The sequence below is a fragment of the Setaria viridis genome, chromosome 2 (genome assembly GCF_005286985.2).
Source record: "Setaria viridis chromosome 2, Setaria_viridis_v4.0, whole genome shotgun sequence".
In the NCBI taxonomy this organism is placed as follows: domain Eukaryota; kingdom Viridiplantae; phylum Streptophyta; class Magnoliopsida; order Poales; family Poaceae; genus Setaria; species Setaria viridis.
Window position 1 is genome coordinate 8,916,506 of NC_048264.2, and position 20,867 is coordinate 8,937,372.

The 20,867-nt window shown below is 50.8% G+C and overlaps 1 protein-coding gene and 1 pseudogene across 1 annotated transcript; both read right to left on the reverse strand.

Moving 5' to 3' along the window:
- Positions 1–10,703: 10,703 nt before the first annotated feature.
- On the reverse strand, positions 10,704–11,349 carry LOC140221808 (uncharacterized; annotated as a pseudogene).
- Positions 11,350–13,355: 2,006 nt separating this feature from the next.
- LOC117845557 (mRNA-decapping enzyme-like protein) lies at positions 13,356–19,653 on the reverse strand. Its single transcript, XM_034726620.2, has 8 exons — positions 19,310–19,653; positions 19,139–19,179; positions 18,378–18,427; positions 17,365–17,509; positions 16,408–16,464; positions 15,546–15,666; positions 14,918–15,430; positions 13,356–13,774 (listed from the first exon to the last, which is right to left on the reverse strand). Exons 1-8 carry the CDS (start codon positions 19,481–19,483, stop codon positions 13,724–13,726), a joined length of 1,152 nt encoding a protein of 383 aa, XP_034582511.1. The 5' UTR covers positions 19,484–19,653; the 3' UTR covers positions 13,356–13,723.
- Between the last annotated feature and the right edge of the window lie 1,214 nt (positions 19,654–20,867).

Here is a 20,867-nt window from a genome sequence, read left to right on the forward strand (position 1 = left end):
ATCAAGGAAGTCCCTCTCGATCCCGGCTGTTCCAACGGAGGGGTTGTGCGGATCAGCGCGGCCCTATCCCCCAAATAGGAAAGCGCGCTCGTCGACTTCCTCCGCGCGAACAGCGACGTCTTCGCGTGGAAACCCTCGGACATGCCTGGCATCCCGAGAGAAGTCGCCGAGCATTCCTTGAACATCAGGGCTGGCTCCAAGCCAGTGAAGCAAGGCTTGCGCCGTTTCGACGAGGAAAGGCGCGAGGCCATTGGCGAAGAGCTCCAGAAGCTTCTGACGGCCGGGTTCATCAAGGAAGTGCGCCACCCCGAGTGGCTGGCTAATCCTGTCCTTGTACCAAAAAAGAACGGGAAATGGAGGATGTGTGTTGATTATACCGGTCTCAACAAAGCGTGTCCAAAGGACCCGTTTCCTTTGCCACGCATAGATCAAATAGTCGACTCAACCGCCGGGTGCAAGACCCTCAGCTTCCTCGACGCATATTCCGGTTACCATCAGATCGCGATGAAAGAGGCCGACCAGCTCGCTACCTCCTTCATCACCCCTTTTGGTCCCTACTGCTACGTTAAGATGCCGTTCGGCCTCAAAAACGCTGGGGCCACCTTCCAGCGATGCATGCTGAAGTGCTTCGGAGACCTCATTGGGCGAACTGTTGAGGCCTACGTTGACGACATCGTGGTTAAATCCAAGAGGGGCGACCAGCTCGTTCCCGACCTAGAGCTAGCCTTCGAAAGGCTGAGGGATAAGCGTATTAAGCTCAATCCCGAGAAATGTGTGTTCGGAGTCCCAAGGGGCATGCTATTAGGCTTCATCGTCTCCGTGCGCAGCATCGAAGCAAATCCGGAGAAGATAGCAGCCATCGGCGACATAGGGCCAATCCGGAACGTAAAGGGGGTGCAGCGCGTCATGGGATGCCTAGCAGCTCTAAGCCGCTTCATCTTGCGCCTCGGAGAGCGAGGTCTTCCTCTCTATCGGCTCCTGAAGAAGTCTGACCGCTTCGAATGGACCAGCGAGGCCCAGGAGGCACTTGACCGACTCAAGGACCTCCTGACGAAGGCCCCAATCCTAGTCCCGCCCACCGACGGCGAGTCCCTCCTGCTCTACATCGCGGCGACCACCCAGGTGGTTAGCGCGGCCCTGGTGGTGGAACGGGAAGAAGAGGGACACGCTCTCAAGGTGCAACGCCCGGTGTACTTCATCAGTGAAGTCTTGTCCGAATCCAAGACACGTTATCCACAGATCCAGAAGCTCGTCTACGCCATCCTTATCACGAAGAGGAAGCTGCGTCACTACTTCACCTCCCACCCGGTAACGGTCATTTCATCATTCCCGTTAGGTGAAGTGATCCGGAACCCAAATGCTACGGGGAGAATCGCAAAGTGGGTGCTTGAGCTCATGGACCAGGGTATCACCTACGTCCCCCGCACCGCCATCAAGTCCCAGGCACTTGCCGACTTCGTGGCTGAGTGGACGGAGGTTCAAACCCCATCGGCGCCAGAGAAGCAGGAGTACTGGACAATGTACTTCGACAGGTCATTGATGAGGGCCCGCGCCGGAGCGGGTCTCGTCTTCGTCTCTCCATTGGGCGTGCGCATCAGGTACATGATCCGCCTCCATTTTCTTGCATCCAATAATGTCGCCGAGTACGAGGCCCTCCTCAACGGACTCCGCATCGCCATCGAGCTGGGTATCCGTCGGCTGGACGTCCGGGGCGATTCCCAGTTAGTCGTCGAACAAGTCATGAAGGAGTGGAGCTGCCACGACCCCAAAATGGTAGCCTACTGCAATGAGGTCTGTTAACTCGAAGACAAGTTCGACGGGTTAGAGCTCAACCACGTCGCAAGGCGCTTCAACGAAGCCGCCGACGAGCTGGTGAAGGCGGCATTCGGCCGAATGCCCGTCCCCGACGGCGTTTTCGTTAGTGACCAGTTGAAGCCTTCAATCCGTTATCCAGAGCCGGCAGGGGTCGGCGAAGCACCCCTAGCCCTGGGATCGGGACCCGAGCCAGGGGAGGTCGGCAACGCGCCACCTGTCCCGGACCCGAGCACCAGTCCCGAGGGAATCGACGCTGCTTTGCCCGACTCGGCCCTGGGAGCCGATCCGTCCGACCCCGTGGTCATGGAAATCACGGCAGACCCCGCGGTGGGGGCCGACCCCCGATCGACTGGAGAGCCCCATACCTCGACTACCTCGTCCGCGACACGCTCCCGGCAGACAAAACAGAGGCCCGTAGGATCGCGCGCCGCGCCAAATCCTTCACCATCATCGACCGGGAGCTCTACAAGAAAAGCCACACTGGGATCCTCCAGCGCTGCATCCCGATCGAACAGGGAAAGGCGCTGGTCCAGGATATCCACGCCGGAGCTTGTGGTCACCACGCCGCGCCAAGGACCCTCGTTGGCAACGCCTTCCGACAAGGTTTTTACTGGCCAACCGCGGTCGCGGATGCTACCCAGGTAGTCTGCACCTGTGAAGGATGCAAGTTCTTTGCCCGCTAAACTCACCTGCCCGCGCAGGCATTGCAGACCATCCCCATCACGTGGCCGTTTGCGGTCTGGGGGCTGGATCTCGTCGGACCCTTCAAAAAGGCGCCCAGGGGCTTCACCCATCTGCTCGTTGCTGTCGACAAGTTTTCCAAATGGATCGAAGCAAGACCAGTGGTGCAAATCAGGTCCGAGCAGGCGGTACAGTTCTTCACCGACATCATCCACCGCTTCGGGATCCCAAATTCCATCATCACCGACAACGGCACGCAGTTCACCGGGAAGAGATTCCTCCAGTTCTGCGACAACCACCACATCCGAGTGGATTGGGCGGCCGTGACACACCCCCGCACGAACGGGCTAGTCGAGCGAGCCAATGGCATGATACTCCAGGGTCTCAAGCCACGGATCTTCGACCGCCTTAAAAAGTTCGGCGGACGGTGGGTTGCGGAGCTTCCCGCAGTCCTTTGGAGCCTGAGGACGACCCCCAGCCGGGCGACGGGGTTCACCCCATTCTTCATGATCTACAGGTCAAAGGCCATTTTGCCCACCGATCTAGAGTACGGGTCGCCGAGGGTCAAGGCATACGACGAACAGGGAAACCAGGCGTCACTCGAGGACGCGCAAGATCAACTCGACGAAGCGCGAGACGTAGCCCTACTACATTCGGCTAAATACCAGCAGGCCTTACAGCGTTACCACAGCCGCAAGATACAAGGCCGAGCCTTCAACGTCGGTGATTTAGTGCTCCGCCTCGTCCAGGACAACAGGGGTCGGCACAAGTTGACTCTCCCATGGGAAGGCCCGTTCATCGTCGTGCAAGTGCTACGGCCAGGCACCTACAAGCTGGCAACTCCCGACGGGCAGGTCTTCAGCAACGCCTGGAACATAGAACAGCTAAGGCGCTTTTACCCATAGCTCTTATTTCCAAGTTCTGCATAAGCTTGCCTTCAATTCCGTTTTTTTCCTTTAAGCTCAGGGGCATCCGACCCTAGCCCCGTTCCAGGGCCGCATACCCCTCGGGGGCTACCAGTTTTGTTCTTCTGCGAAAAAAGAAACCCCAAGCCGCCTCGGTTCAGGCCTTTTCCTTTAACCTCAGGGGTATCCGACCCTGGCCTTGCTCCAGGACCGCATACCCCTCGGGGGCTATCAGGGGTTCCGACCCCAGCCACTTGGCGCCATCTAAAAGAAACGTTTTTTCTTTTTCAAACCAAACACTCCCTTTCTAGACTTTTGGGCACAAAAAAGAGAAGGATGCGTGAACGGTGCTCAGGCAAGTTTGATCGGACTGCGAAAAAACCTACGCCCCAGCGGCTACTGACGCACCCAACAACGCATTCTAAGCTTTCGAGCCCAAAGGAACGGCAAAGGGGATCGGGATCTTTCGCACAACGAAGTCATAGAACAGGCCCGTATAGCAATCGCAAAACAAGTTCAGGACTGACATAATTACACTTTTGGGCACAAGCCCGGTACAGTTAACTTGACGAGGGGTCGGCAGAAGGGACGGCCTCATCTTCCAGGAGCTTCGCGAGGGCCTCCGCCGGCGCGGACACCGCTGCATCGATCCCGTCCAGCTCAGCTTCGGTGTAACCGGCGCCGTACCCTTCACTCATCCCGGCAAAATTGATGCCAGAATAATGGGAGCCGAAGACCCCAAAGGCTCGCCGCATGCCGATGTGAAGCGCGTCCACGGCGATCTCGCGACGCCGACGGCGTACCCCGAGGACACGAGCCAGCAGAGAGCTCGACCCCTCCTCCGGAACTACGCCAAAGTCATCGCAGACGACGCGGACCGCATCTCGCAGGGCGCCATGCTCGCTGCGCTCCGCGTCGAGCAAACCCTGCAACTTGGCGATTTCGCCTGCAGGAACCATCCAGAACAGCCGACCAAGTCAAAGAACAGAACACAAACAACACGAGAACGCGGGAACGGAAAAAACCTCACCATCGGCCCAGGCCTTCAACTCGCGCTCCCGGTCGGCTCCTCGAGACACGGCGGACTGAAGTCCCTGCACTTGCGAGCGAAGGTGACCAGTCTCCGCGCTAAGGGCTTCACGCTCCCCCCTCAGCTGCGCAAGCTCCCCGGCGTCACGGCGGGCCCTCTCAGCGGCAGCTTGAAGCTCCTCGGCATCGCAGCGGGCCCTTTCAGCGACGGCCTGGAACTCCTCGAGGTCGAGGCGGGCTTTCTCAATGACGGCTTGGAGCTTGGCCTCCGCTCGCCGCGCCTCCTCCAACGCCGCCCCCTCACGCCTTTGCAGGTCACGAATGACCCCCTGGGCGGCGTTGACTTGCAGGGACAGGTCCCTGGTACGCTCCCTCTCAGCGTTGAAGCGCTCCCAGAGACCCTGCTGCCGCCGGAGGAAATCAAATTTCCCCGACTGCCCTCTTGGAGAGCCTACAAAGCAACGTGCTGTTAGAAAAAAAAAGAGGGAGGTGCTGATCACCAACAGTAGGAGCAACATACCTGGCTGCCTGGGAGGTCAGTGTTACCCAGAACCCCCAACGCCGAAGACAGAGCCGACTGGACGTGGGCAAGGCCGCCCTGCACCGCCTGCCACTTGTGCCACTCAGCGGCGGCGTCCAGCGCGAAGAGATGCCTCGGCGGGTCATCGCGGGATGACCAGCGAAGGACGGACCCCCTCCACGCCCTGGGAACGGAGGGAGCCGAGGCCGAGGCAGGAGCCGACCCTGACGCTGCCGTCAAGGTCGGCACCATTGCACTAGAAGCCGCCGGGTCCACCGACGGCCCCGTCACCTGCACGCTCGTCGCCGCCGAGGCCGCCAGCGGTATCCTAGTGGGCCCCTCCGCCTCCGCCGCCGGAGCCACTCCCACGGGGGTGATTGGGGCGGAGGTCCCTGCCTCCGTCACCACTGCCTCCGCCGCCACCGCGCTTTCGGGAGCAGGCGTTCCCTCCGCCTCTGATCCCGCCACGGCTGCGGGGGCATCCGCCCTACCTCCCGTCGCCGTCGTCCCCTCTGCCTCGTCGGCGTCGAGGTCGATCACCTCCCCGGCCTGAGAACCCGGGAGGATCGTGCCCTGCACTGAAGCGGCGACCGGGGGGACCGAAGGTGGGGTGGGGTCCGCTCCCCCTCCCGCGACTGACGCCGCCGTCGCTCCGCCAGCCGCCGCCACAGGGGCCACCTCCGCGGAGGGATCCGCGGCCTCACCAGGGACCCTGCCGCTCGCCGCGGGCGGGACCACGGTCCGCCCCCCGGAGGAGGTCGACAACCGCAGCGCCTTCTTAGGCGCCAGTTGCAGGGTAAGGCCACGGGGAGCAGCGCTGCACACCAATAAACGGACGTCAGCAGAAACGAACAAAAGAAGAGGAGAGGAACGAGGCGCAAGGAAGGGCAGCTTACGTCCCCGAACCACAAGGGCGGCGCGCGCGCTTCGACTCGGAGCCCGACGCCGACCCCAGGGCATCCGGCAGTGGCCCCTTGTCACCGCTTCGCTGCTCTCCGGTAGCGGGCACAACGGTGGAGACAGGCTCCACGGACCTCCGAGGAGCGCCCTGAGCGGACTCCTGGGGAGCGTCCCGTGCCGGCTCCAAAGCTGCGGCAGGGGCAGGCTCCGAAGACCCCCGAGGAGCGCTCCGTGTCGACCCCTGGGGGGCACCCCTAGCCGACCCCTAGGGAGCGTCCCGCGCCCACCCCTCGGAGACGCCCTGCGCCGACCCCTGCGGGGCGTCCCGCGCCGACTCCTGGGGGACACGCTGTGCTGGCCCCTGAGGCGCAGCCCCAGGGCCTGGTAGAGCTGAAGCTCGGGCGGACGCCTCCCCCGCTTCACCTCCCGCGGCCGTCCGCGGGGGTGCCTCCCGAATGACAAGGGCGCCCGATCGGGGGGAGGAAATCAGCTCCTCCTCTTCGTCATCTTCATCCTCTTCATCATCGTCGTCGTCATCGTCGTCGTCGTCGGACACGACCGACCCCCTCCGCCGCCGCTGGAACTCCTTGGCGGCCTTCTTCCGCTTCTTCGCCGTCTCCTTGTCCTTACGGTGCTTCTGCGCCTCGGCAAGGAGACGATTGCGAGTTCGCCGCTCAGCATCTTCCGGCACCGGCGGAAGCGAGTCCACGACCCGGGTTAGTGGGCCCTGCAAACGCAAAATAGCTCAACGTCAGAGTGACAATCGCAGGATACAAAGAAAGGAGGACGACGCCTCAACTCCTTACCAGGTCTATGAAGCCCGCCTCCGGGCGCATCGGCGGGTGCCCGGGAATCGGGTACTCGAAGTCCTTGTCCTCCAGAGCCTCCCGAATTCGTTGCCGGATCTCGGAGGCGGCAAGCGCGCCCGTCGCCAAGGCGGTGCCCTCGGTCAGCGCGTCGGGGGTCATGGCGGCAAGCGGCCGGATCCGGAGCATCAGCGGCGCCACCCGTCGGGCATGGTACGCTCCGATGACCCCGGCGCCGGTGAGCCCGTTCCTCTTCAGCCGCTCGATGGCCTGCAGCAGGTCGGAGAACCGCTTCTTCTCCTTCTCCACCGGCCCGTACGCCCACACATCCGGCGCCGCATTGATGGTACGGCCGGTGAAAGCCGGCAGGGGGGAGTTCGGGTAGTTCTTCACGTAGAACCACTGGTTGTACCACCCCTTGTGGGACGCCGAGGTCTTCATCATCATATACTCCTTGGAGCGAGTATGACGAAGGTGGATCCCGGCGCACCCGATCGGCACCGGAGGCGACCGCTGCTGACTCCCAGCTTTTCCCATCTTCTGGTACAAACTCACTGTGAAAAAGTATTTCCACAGCGAGAAGTGGGGCTCGATGCCCAGGAATCCCTCGCACAGTGCGACGAACGCCGCAATGTGCTGGATCCCGTTGGGGTTGAGGTGCTGGAGCTCGAGCCCATAGTAGTGGAGGAGCCCGCGGAAGAAGCGACTCGGGGGAGAAGCTAACCCCCGCTCATGGAAGTGAGCGAAGGAGACAACATAGCCGGAGGGAGGTGTCGGAACTTGCTCCAGCCCCGGCAGTTCCCACTCGCCCGCCGCCGTCCTCTCGCAGAGGAGGCCCTTCCGCACTAGGCCCTCGGCGCGCGAGGAGGTGAAATGGGAGACCCCCCAGGAACCCATCGCCGGAGGAGGGGGAAGATCGACGGAGACGGGAAGAAAGGGCGCGGCTTGGAGCAAAGGAAACGAAGCAGGCGCGGATGAACTAGAGCGTGAGGCTGGAAGACGAGAAGGCTCGAATGCAGAGGGCGGGCGGAACCGGCGCGGCGGGCTCCCGTTTTTATAGGAAAGGTATCGGAGAAGCCAAATCGACGCCCCTGCCGCCATAAATGCAGCGCCAGGTACGCCCCTGCCACGCCTGTTTCCTTTTTGAAAACCGCGCGCACGATCGGCCGCGAAAACATCCTATCCTCCTCGATTCGCGGGACGGCGCTCCCCATAACTCCACTTCCCGGATGGCGCGCCCATGACGTCCCCCACGTTCGGCCCAGACGCAACGACCGCTCCGTTCCGGCCCAAGGCCCACAGGGAGGTAAAAAAGGGATACGGGGCTGAAAATGCCCCTACGGCCCATTACGGTCCAGAGGTTCGAAAGCTGGCCCGACACGGATTCGACAGCTGCCTCAGGACATCCCCCGAGCAAGGGGTGAGAAGGGACGGGTCCGCTAGCGGCCAACACCCAGGCGAGCGAAAGCCAAGGGCGTCCCGACCTCACGTTCGAGTCCCTTCCGGTATAAAGTTCATGGTTTTTCCACGGGGAAAGGCAACGAGCCCCCGGGTCCGGCTGAACGAATCCGGGAACTATATGAACTGGCCGGCGGGAAATTGGAGTGCGCCACCAGCTTAGCCCGAGCCGGACCCCCCCGAACGGGGACCGGGACTCCACTCGAACCTACCCGTTTGCAGCTCAAACGAGCACCACGGTTCGTCCAACAAGGATAACGTGGCCCGGCTCAACCCCTCCGTCCTAGCGAACAGACGCTTGAGGGACAACGATCAAAAGTCGACCTAGCCTCCCGACCGGTTTCCTGCAACGCGCGGGGGCTCGGGGGTCAGCATCGCAACCAACGGCCACGCGTGTGGTCACAATTTGCAGGTTCCCCGGCCAAGCTAGGATAAAACAAGCGCGCCATAAAACAGAGCCTGCGGCAAAACAGCGAAAGAAGCCTCCGGAGGAGCACTTCTGCTCCACCACAGGCTCGGGGGCTACTGTTGGGGGGAAATATTAACGATCCCCTAAAATACCGCTTAAAGGAGCAGACGCGAAGGCCCGGGCCCACCTAAGCATAATCGAAACTCCACCTCACCCGACCGCGGCCTCAGGGTCGGGAACGCCCGACCTCCCTCCACAAGGCTTCCGCCTCGCCCGACCGCGGCCTCAGGGTCAGGAGCGCCCAACCACCCTCCACGAGGCTTCCGCCTCGTCCGACTACGGCCCCGGGTTGGAGGCGCCCGACCCCTCGCCACGAGGTTCCGCCTCGTCCGACCCCAAGCGGAGGGGTCGGGCGCGCTGGGCCCCCCAGGGCAGGCATCCCCCTCGGATGCGGACCAGGTGGGCAAGACAAACAAAATCCTGTGGGTCCCCCCGCCGGCTTCGCCATAAATGCGCCGCAGGCCTGGCAGAGGGAAGGATGACCGCGCCCCTCACGCAACCCGTCGCAAGTACCCGTGCACGACCGCACTGTACAAGCTACAGTGCTGGCGGCTCACTCCCATTCGCCGCAGGGTACTCATGGCCTGCACCGGCCGGAGCGGAGGAGAGACCGGCCTGTCCTCGGGCCCCGCACGCCCTCGGGTCCCGCGCGCCCAGCAGCTAGGATGTGACGCCCTCTCTCCAGGAGCCATCATCTGAACGGTAGCATCCACCGTCCTCCCCAACAGACACCAGGATAACGACAAAACGCCTTCATCATGACCCGACGCCTACGAGTGCCGAAGGAGCTATCTGTAGGGAGCAACGACAGTTGGCACACGGCCGCCTCCCCCTCCGGCATGCACGCCGGCGCTCGCCAGAGGCCGGCGGAGGCGTCGGGCGTCTAGGAACTTGCTCCTCCTTCCTGCCGTATTTTTTACCATACTACGCTTTACACTTTAGGATCCTCTTCGCCCGATCCCAGCTGTAACTCCGGCCACCCCCCTTGCGATATAAAAGGAGGAACCCAGGGCTGGAGAAGGGATCGGCTTCTTCTCCCACAAGCCACAGCACACTAATACGCTCCCTGAGGGCACAAGCACAAAGAGACTTGGGACCAGTCCCTCTCTCGTCAATCTGTAACCCCCTACTACAGAACCCCGCGTGGGCAACACGAACATCCTCGATACTGGACGTAGGGCTTCCCTTGCCCGAACCAGTCTAAACCCGTGTCTCCCACGCCACCACCTGAGGCTTTACGCGCATAAAAGAAATTTACTAGTCTAAGTCTTGATCCGTCAATCTTGACAACGACACTAACACGCGCACGTCCCAAGTGAAAAGTCACGCGAAATATGTGCGTGTGCGGTGCATGGGATTCAAACCCACGACCTCAAACCTCGTGCGTAGCTTCCTTACCATCTCACCTACACAGCATATCTGACTGAGTAGGGGATGTAATCCTTTTGTAGTAACCTGTGAGGTCCTAGTTGGTAATACCAACCGAGATTAAAGGTGACGTGCTAAAGATGTCTCCACGGACTACGAAATTTGGACCTGGAACTAAAACCTCTTTGGTTCTAAGTCCAAAAATAACCAAGATTTTTTGTTGACGATGGAGATTTTTTTTTCTTACAACAATAAAAATAGACTCGAATCATGCATAGCATATGGTTGTAAAAGATGCCATATATCGATATGGTTGCTTATTCTAACCAGCACCGCCAATAGACAGCAGCTTTTTATTTCAAAAGAACTTGATAGGGACGCAGACTTACCCGTACACCTTTACGAGTGCAATCAACATATATTCTATCATATAAATTCCTACGATGATCCGGTAGATCTTGAGATTAATTAACAAAGTTACAACATACACCTTGTTGCTAACTGGCTGCCTACCATTGAAATAATAATTAGCAATGGATACGAGCACCTAGGCTGAAATCTAAGCTCGTGACAATAAACATAGTTAATTTCGTGCATGGCATGCAAATACGAGGGGCTTTCAACTGCATAGGACGATCTTCCTTCTGCATGCGTGCACGAGCATTCAAAGAGCTTGTTAACAAGGATAATATAGTCTTTCAGTCCCAAACAAGTTGGATAGATTAGAGTTGAAACTCAACAACAATCACAAATTAGAGTTCAACCACATGAATAGTTATTTTCCAGCTACTCCTATCCAGAGTTAAATCTTTGGGTATATTCCATCATTTCAAATCTCCTTTTATTGCCTCTTCCTATATCAATTTTGGTCTTCCTTTGCCTCTCTTCACATCAGTGTCACGCCTTAGGGTTCCACTACACACCGGTACCTCCGAATGCCTCCGTTGGACGTGCTCAAACCATCTCAGCCGGTGTTGGATAAGTTTTTCTTCAATTGGTGCAACTCCAAACCTATCACATATATCCTCATTCTGGACTCGATCCCTTCTCGTATAATCACAAATCCAATGCAACATACGCATTTCTGCAACACTTATCTGTTGGACATGTTGTCTTTTTATAGGTCAACATTCTGCACTATACAACATTGCAGGTCTAATCGCCGTCCTATAAAATTTGCCTTTTAGCTTCAACGGTACCCTCTTGTCATATAAAATTCCTAATGCTTGGCGCCACTTCATCCATCCTGCTTTGATTCTATGGTGAATATCCTCATCAACATCCCCTGATGCTTGTACATTGATCCCAAATATCGAAAAGTATCTTTCCTGGGCACTACTTGGCCTTCCAAGCTGACATCTCCCTCCTCATGTGTGTAGTGCCAAAGTCACATCTCATATATTCAGTTTTAGTTCTCCTGAGTCTAAAACTTTTTGACTCTAGGGTCCCCCGCCACAACTCCAATTTTCTATTTACTCCTGCTTGACTTTCATCAACTAGCACTACATCATTCGCGAAGAGCATACACCAAGAGATATCCTCTTGTGTGTCCCTTATGACCTCATCCATCACCAAGGCAAATAGATAAGGGCTCAAAAAGCTGACCCTTGATGCAGTCCTATTTTAGTCAGAAAGTCATCTATGTCGCCATCATTTGTTCGAACTCTAGTTACAATATTTTTGTACATATCCTTAATAAGTCCAACGTACTTCGTTGGGACTTTATGCTTGTCCAAAGCCCACCACATAACATTTCTTGGTATTTTGTCATACGCCTTCTCCAAGTCCATGAAAACCATGCATAGGTCCTTCTTCTTCTCCCTACACCACTCTATAACTGTCTTATTAAGAAAATAGCTTCTATGGTTGACCTTCCAGGCATAGAGACCCATGTTATCTTCTCAAATGATGCTCGAAGACTCTCTCCCATAGCTTCATAGTATGGCTCATCAACTTAATTCAAATTTTTTTGGGTTTCATCTCCATTAGAATGGCTAGATTTAACGTTGGCTCGCCAAGCCTATCACAATCTCCTCCTTTACCGGTGTTTAGGATGTGCTACGTTGAGAAAAGAGCTGCCGTGAATTCTAATTTTATATACAGTCACGACAATATGAATCCATCCTAATCATGCGTAAAAGACCCCATATATCCCTGCTTATTCTATCAAGCCTGACAATAGACATAAGTTTGTTTTTCTGAAAAAACATCGTGGTACAGACACAAACTTTTCATGCAACACAAATGGTCCTATGTCTTTGAACGAGATTGAGCTGATAAATCCTTTATTGTTGACGGGAAGATCACCCTGGCCTACTATTAAAAGAATATAATTAGCACTATATATACTAGCACCCATATAACTGATCTATACCCTTCCCTCGTCGGAAAAATCAAAATGCATATATAAAGTATTTCTACTTTGCAATCCGAATGATGGAAATATTGCTCTAGAAAGTTCCACACCCGTGGAAACCAGCAAGTTCGGCAGGCTGGTTTTGACTTTTATAAACCTAGGAGTTGTATTTTTATACAGAATTAATAAGAGCTTCAACTCCTATATATTGAGGAAAGATCTTTCTGCCCGATATACATGAAGGACCACAGCCGAACAAACAACTATGTATTTATCCTTTTACTCCTAAAACCTAATCTTCTCTTCCAACTCCATGTTATTGGCCGTAGAGGGAGTCCTAAGCTTGCTAGTCTGACCTAGAGGCTAGGGTCTATGCCGGCTACATTCGCATTTGTTTGTTTGCTCGTAAACTATTTGTTGCTCATTTTATATAAGTACGTTAGTTAATTTTTGATGGCTTGCTCCAAAAATCTTATCGTCCTCCAACACGTAAGCATGGTAGTTATCCTCTTCTAGTGACCGATTCTAGCGAACACAAAGGAAACCGGTGTGACCCTGTTTAGAAACTGGCCTAGCTGCCTTTTGCATGCTAACAATGTTTTAGTGCTTTGGTGTGCGACCAGCTCTTAGTGATGTTCGGATGCTTAATTTTAGAATATTTTTTCCCTTAACCATATCTCTATATGTTCACCCATAATTTGTATGTGAAACTATTGCAATTAAATTAGTTAAACCATGCCACAAATTGATTTATTGCCTTGGTGCGCGACCAGCTACGAGTGATGTTCTGGTGCTTAATTGTAGAATATTCTTTCCCGTATTGACCTTTTTTTGCGAATAGACCATATTTTTATATGCTAACACATAATTTGTTTGTGAAACCGTACCAGTTCAAATTCTACGTCGAGAAGAATGTTCTAGTCTAAAATTTGTTTGTTAAACCATGCCACAAATTGAATTATCAAACCATTTTAACTATTTTAATCCAGTTAGTCCTTGTGACGCACCGGATACACTGCACTATCACAATTTCACTAGAAGTCACGAGTAAAATAAGATTATCAGATTATAGATACAACATTTATTAGGACATGAGAGCTACCCTAGTAAAGTGAGGTTTTTGTCCAACTCATATATAGCAGTGATCTTGGGGCACACCACACATGGTCAAGGTATCTAGGTACGTTCAGAACAAAACTTTTCTGCACCACGAATACAGAGGATGACATTCCACAGCGCAGATAGATTTCATAAGCATTTACAGATATATAGAAAAGTAAATTAATACAAACTTCGCCAACCGATGATCATCGCCAATGAATTTACAGCATAACTTGAGTTACTGGGTTGACAACAGATAACACAAAAGTCCAAGCACAAACCAGCTTGTTGGAGAGGTCTGTCCAATGAAATCCATTACTGTCTGTTCACGATCTCCCGGTAGACTAAATCGATAAATTCTTCGCTCTAGCAGAAACAATAAACAACTTCGTATCTTAGATGCAGGAATTAGTGTCAGTACAAGCAAACCAAGTTAAAGAGACAAGATGAATGCTCTACTTGATGTGCAATTATGCAAAGTCTATGGCGCAATGAGGTTCCAAGCACTAGCTTATCACCCATGTATAGTTATTGAAACTGAACCAGACTGACAGTTGTACTGGAAAACCAGCAAACCCAAGACTAGTGGCTCGGTTCCTGTCACAGACCATTCATGCAACCAACCTGCTAAAAACGAATAAACGGTCCAGTTTTAAATCATTTAATGAAACCGTTCAACCAGGCAGCTTCCTTTCAACATGGGTTTGGTTGCCCATGTACCCTACTGTCGGTGGGAGGATGCTGACAGTGGGCTCTTTATCCCTAAGATCTCTTTTGTTTATCTTCTCTTCCCCCAAAAGAAACAATGCAACCGACCCACCAAATCAACAAATATGCGTAGTTAGCATGGTTTGTAGCTTGGCCCAGACACTTTTATAGCAAACTGGATTTCCAGTTTGGCAGGTCAAAGCCTTCAAGCGTCACTTGAGCCACAGTGAGGGCCTACACAATGGCCAAGCAGCAATTGCTGCTAGTCATTATGACCAGTATGCCCTGTCAGGGCCTCAGGGGGGTGGAATAGCAGCACTGGTACATGGTCTTGATTAGATTGGCCAGCGAAGTGTGAAATAGTGCATAAAAGATTTGCTTCCTTCCAGTATGTTCAATAATCTACCTTTCTGGATGATGGAACTTTTACCCATTCTTTTGGCTTATTCATGCTCAAAGGCAAGAAAAAGCATAATACAAGTTGCACCGTGATTAACAAAACTTGGTGTAGAGCTGGTTATTTGTACTTACACCTGTGAATGAATTTATCTGGTAGCCTACTAATGAACGCACCAACTAGTCCTTAATCAGTGTGATAAGTACTGGCCAAATAATAATTTTTATTTAACCGCAGGTTCAACCAGTGAACCATCGAACAGAAGTAACTGCTTCAATTGCCAGTCCGGTCTTAGTAACTATTACACATATATGTCTATACCACAGAAAAGGCTACGTAACAAATTAGACTAGAAGAATGCATTCAAATTCAACAAGAAAATAAAATTAAACAGAACACCATACCTCCACAAGTCTCAGTAATGCATCTCTGACTTTGTCTCTGGACAATGCTGGGCTGTAGACTGGAGCTGATGCAAGAGATGGCGATGGATTTGGTGGTGGAAACGGTTGGAGCAATGGAGTCCCATATGGTGGAGAAGGTGAAGCTGTAGGTAATGGAAAAGGCTGGAGCAAGGGAGCACTTTGCGGCTGCTGAGAGGTACGAGGATGTTGAGGTGGAGCAGTTGGTACTGCAGAATTACTGTGCACCATTGTTGTCTGTAAAGATGTCAATGGTGAGAAATGTGATGGGTTTACAAGGCTTGCGGACCTCACTATAGGTCCAGTGCCACCATGAACATCAGCAGGTATGCCAGAAACTGATGAGGCCTGTGAAGGAAGCAAATGATGCAAGCCTGGCGATTGCGATGTAATGGTACTAGTAGGTGCGTGTGTAGACAAAGGAATAGCACCAAAAGATTGATTTGGCTGTCCTGCAACACCTACAGAGGAGGTGCTACCAGCGTTCGCAGCTGCCTGTTCCCAGAGATGCACATTAAACACAGAATAAAAGTAGACAAACTTAGGTGGAAAAGCCGCTACAAGTTAATGGAGATGAGGGGGACCAGTTTAATGAGAACAGTTTCCATACACTGAAGAATGCAGATAAGGGATCCTCTTGAACTTGGGTAGTAGATGATATGATATTTGATGTTTGCGGTTCCAGAGGACCTTCAACCAATGCGGGTGCTGCTTCCAGCTCTTCAAATTCACTGAAACAGGATATTCAACAGTAAATACCACCACAGTTTTTCAGGGGAAACAAAAGCTTTAGGTTATAAGATGCCATGGCTCGACACCACGGCAATACTGCTGAAAATATTAGGAGAATGTAACATCAAAGAGTACTAAGTGCAGTGTTAAATTAACAGGAAAAGGTAGGAACAAGTCATGTTAAAACAGCACCATTATAACTTGCATCCTCTCACATACTCCCTCCATTCTCTTTTGATAGGCCTATTTCACCTTGGCACAATGACCAAGGAGAATGACCTTGCTTATCATCTAATTAATCATGTTATTATGTACTCCTTGTTATCATATACGTGCACCTCAGCATCGATGTTATCATATACATGCACCAATCATTTTTCTAGATGAGTTATTCTGCATGGGAATCGAACAGTCATCCGTGTCAGACCCGAGATGGCAACTCAAATAGGACTATCAAAAGAGAATGGAGGGAGTAATATACTAATCGAAGTGTATAATTATTTCTCATGCGATGCTGTCCAAACAAGAAAATAAAATGCCATCCAGAAACATAACACTATGCATGTCTTGATTAACTTTCAGTTTTTCACTGTATCTATTTGATGAATTCAGCATTCCATTGTCGAGAATAAAAACAATAAGCACTTGTTTGCTAGTACAAGTTCTGGAGAGGTCCAACACCAAATCAAAGCAACCTATTCTGTGCCGTGTCCAACTGATTAGCACAATATCTCAAATACCTTTGAGCAGAGGGAATCTTCGGCTTTGGAGGCACCTTCGAGAATGCATTCAGTATCCTGCAAAATTGCAGGGTGACATACTGTTCAACAAAGGAATAGAAAAATTGCGAGAAAATTGAACAAGCCCCAGTTTCGCAAACTGTCTGATAGTTCCAGACACAAACTAAGATAAAGTGCCGAAATGATAAAGAAATAATGGTATGAAACTGCTGTAGATCATATATACATATGTGATCCTCAAATTGCTGAAAATTATCAATTCAAATGACCGACACCAGTTTGACACTTCAACTGAACCACCACATGATCACTTTAAGCTCACAAGAGCGTCTTGATAACCCAACCGACACATCAACATAGACGATATATCTGTTCCAAAACAACACTCACTTTTCACTAACACAATTTATGTTGTGGAGCTAAATTAGCAGCGATAATCCCAATAGGTAAAGTTTGTACTTTTTTTTTTAGGACAGGCAAAGTTTGTATATTTGGGAACACAAGCATAACACAGGTTCAGGAGCCTACCAACTAAACATTAAAGTTTGTAGACCAGAGTGGTGCTTTTATACAAGGATGGGGACTCTAAAAGAATATCTGATTTCAACTTTTAAGATGGTCCTTTTTAGTACGGAGTTAGCAGATCCTTTTGACCAAAATGTAGAACAGTCACTAATCATGCATGTCTTATATCAATGCAAATTAACCATTAGCCAGTTAGAAAGTTCAGTTATTAACACTTTATTTTCACATCATCAATGAACTGATATTCTTGGGGAAGGCATGACTGGACTAATATCTTGTCTATATGAGAAAAATAGAAAACCTTAACATATTGATCAAGCTGCCTCTGCTTATCCCAAATCATGACAAGGAATAAGATACATCATGGCCAGAAGTAAAGAGGACCCTAAAGGTAAAGGCAGCAGAAATAATTACAAATTCACAACAAGATACCTGCTAAAAAGATTTGCAACTTCATGACACTCCTGGGAGTTGTAAAACCAAATTCCAATAACTTCTTGTGCAGCATTGCGGTACATTATATAAGGAACTTGGAGTTGGTATTCAAAATCTCCCAAGAGATCTTCAACTAGATTGTCTGTTAACAAGAGGAAGCCAACGAAACATGAAGAAAATATTAATAGGGATGTAAGACAGAAAAAGGCTGTAACTTTTAACATAAATATATAAGCTTTTTTCATGATATCAATTGAGAAGAGTAATCCAAAACTGAGCTGATGATGACCAACCAGTTTCATTTTCCCCCAATACGATAACAACCGTAGTAGCATCTAGCATACTATAGAATTCAGTCATCACTTTCAAGATGCCATATCATAAGTAACCTATCTTACTTTGCATGTAGGCTTTATTTCAACAATATAGTTGTGGACAGTATGGAACACGGAATACAAAAATGTTAACATCGTTTCAAAGACAAAAAGTCTTATGGTTTTATCAGGATGGCAGAAGGATTGAAAATGAGTGAAATGCAACAGAAACAATTTATCATAATTTGATAAATAAAACATTTTTATGCTCCTTTCTCAGCCAGAAAACTATTTTAAAGCAAACATTATCATACCACTTAACTACGTTTGAAGGATTGATGAAAGGGGGCAGGCGGAATTAGAAACATCAATAACAAATTATGCTAAGAAATATGTTTGGCTTTCCCTTGTGAAAATGAATCTTTATGAACTTCATAAGATGAAATTATCTAAAATCTCAACTATTTCCTAATAGAAGGAACAAAGAGCAGTAAGCAAAGATCACATAGTTCACATAAAAAAATAGTTCACAAATATGCTACTTGAAGGTTCAAACTGCCAGCTTGATACCAATCATGATGCATGTCACATGATTGGACTACTCTCATGCGCAAGTCTTACAAAGGCTAGACATAATTAATCTTGAGAACTTAGTTACCAGATTAAACCAGCCCAAGAAAATGACATCTAAAATACCTGTATTCCGGCGATTCATGACTATGAACTGGAATCTGGGTTGAGCATTCCTGCAATAAATATACACTATTTGTCAGAAACATACTAAGGTATCTAACACAAGCAGCAAACGCAAACTGTCAAACTTTTGTCACTCTAAGGCCACAACATTTTAACTGTCTTCAGAATAAGAGAGAACATCGAGAACTGGAAGGCTGGAACAAATAGAAACATGGACACATGTCAATAGATCAATACTGGGATATGCAAATGCTCACACTTGCAAGGAATGAATCCTCCCTGTCAGAGCTTTCGATTTTAGAAACACTTGAAGCAGCATGACGTGGTAATCATTAAATTACAACTTTGAACCCTGAAACGGGCAATTCCAGGGCATGTATCTCTCTCGAAAAGCGGCATAACTAACCGAATAAATACAATCTTTCAAACCACAACCGAATTGTCCATATCTTATTCTTATGCCCTGTTGTGCGTCTACTTTAACGGCTTGTGCCCTGCTGTTCATCTACTTTAACGGCATAAGCCCTGTTGTGCACCTAGAAAACAGGGAGGTGCAACGGACAGCACAACTGCAGAAATTTTGGCACTAATGTAACCAGTCTAGTTTCCTTACCTAAGACTACTAACCAATCCAATTTTATATCATGAGTTAGTCATATAAATTACTACAACGGAGCAACATTGATTATCCACAAACTGTAAAAGTTTCGATTTTTATGCAAGTTCATCCATGGCGCTAGGTCCTGAGAGAGATTACGCACCTCTTGACGACGAAGAGCGACCCCTCGACATCCTTCCGGCTCTGCATAGAAGTACGCAGCACAAGCACACAAATTAGGGGGGTGTCAACCAACCAAGCATCCAGAATCCCCAACCCACGAAACACGGAAGCTCAGGCCGAATCCGGCGGAGGGGGGAGGAAGGGAACGCACCCACTGGTTGACGTCAGTGTCGAAGTCGTAGAGCGTGACGTGCGCTGCGGTGATGAGGATGTCCTCGACGGAGGGGTCGAGGCGCTGGAGCACGGTGAGGTTGAGCGTCCGCGTGCCCTCGCCGTCCACCTGCAGGTTCGGCGTCACCTTCGCCCTCCCGCCGCCGTGGGCCATGTGCCGCGCCGCGCCGCAGCGGGTGAGAGGGGAGCGGGGGGGGGGGGGGACGAGGCGACGCTCCGGTGGCGGATTGCCTAGGGTTTGGGGATTGGATCGGAGGGATTGGGAGGGGAGGAGGGCGCAGTGGGGCGGCGAGTCGAGACGAAGAGGACGAAGAAAATAAAAAGGAGGCCTTTTTTGGAGTTTTTTTCCTTTTGCAGCGAGTTTTTGGTGGGTTTTTTTTTCGGTTTTAGGAAACGGGGAGCCGAGATCCGGGACGGAATGTTGGTGGCGGTATCGGGTTCGGCCGCACGTGACGTGACGACGTGTCATGCTCACGTGCTGGAGATCAGATCCTTCCTGGAGAGGGATGGACGGCTGAGAACCCCCCGACGGTTCTGTTGCCGCCGGCCTGACCTGGATGTTCGTGGCACCCTTGGTGGTTGCACCAGTATATTGTGTGTGTGTTTTGGTTGACCGGATTCGTTTTCGTATAATTCAACCTTAACTGAAGAGTCTATGGTCATATATACAAGTAACTAAATATTTTCACAACCATTAAGCATTACCATGAAGCTAACGAAATACCTTTTAATGACACTGTATTTGGGTTGTTAAAGTTACGATTTTGTGCTCCTATTTTACATCTTTTATGATCTAGTTTAGCTTTACGATAGAATCTACTTTTCTATAATTAGTATGCTCAAGATACTATATAATTTTAAGTTTTCTGATGGGTTAGCTCTTTTCTATGATTTAGAGTTTTGCTGGCAAAATGGATTTTCAAGGTAGAAAGAGGGGATGACAGCGTATCTTGTGACCTACTAAGGAAGAAATATAGGTGATAAAGGTTTCTTCAGCTGTCGGAAAAGAAATGGATCTCAATTCTGGAAAAGATTACAAGAGGTACAAGATAGCTGTTCTAGAGAGCTAGTCTATGTGATTGGAAATGGAAAGAAGACACAATTCTGGTTAGATGTGTGGCTGGGTAATTGTCCCTGAAAATCACTTTCTCTGAAATTTCGACATATGCCATCAGCAAAAGTGGACAGTGTTTGAAGCTCTTCAAAATGATGAAATCAACTTAACTTTCACAAGAAACTTCGGAGCTAGAGAGGGTAGGAAGAACTAACAGGCCTAAGGAAAAATAGCACCCTATCTAATGCTCCAAGTAAAGTGGGCGCCGGAGAAGTTTGGGAATTTTTCAACAGCCTCCTCGTACAACGAACTAACTTTCATAGGCTTCAACAATAGATGGATGATGTGCATTTGGAGAGCGAAGCTCCCATTGAAAATCAAGATTTTCCTATGGCAAACCTGCAATGACAAAATTCAATCGGCTGAACAATTGAGGAAAAGAAATTGGCCAGGTGATATAGACTGCAAATTGTGTGGACAGATG

Bases quoted from the DNA above. Each gene is read 5' to 3' on its own strand.
- LOC117845557 (XM_034726620.2), bottom strand. From the start codon at position 19,483: ATGGCCCACGGCGGCGGGAGGGCGAAGGTGACGCCGAACCTGCAGGTG. The intron at 17,510-18,377 runs GTATTTTAGATG...TCTTGTTAACAG, and splicing joins CATGAATCGCCGGAATACAG to ACAATCTAGTTGAAGATCTC. The intron at 16,465-17,364 runs GTATCTTGTTGT...GCAATTTTGCAG, and splicing joins GTTGCAAATCTTTTTAGCAG to GATACTGAATGCATTCTCGA.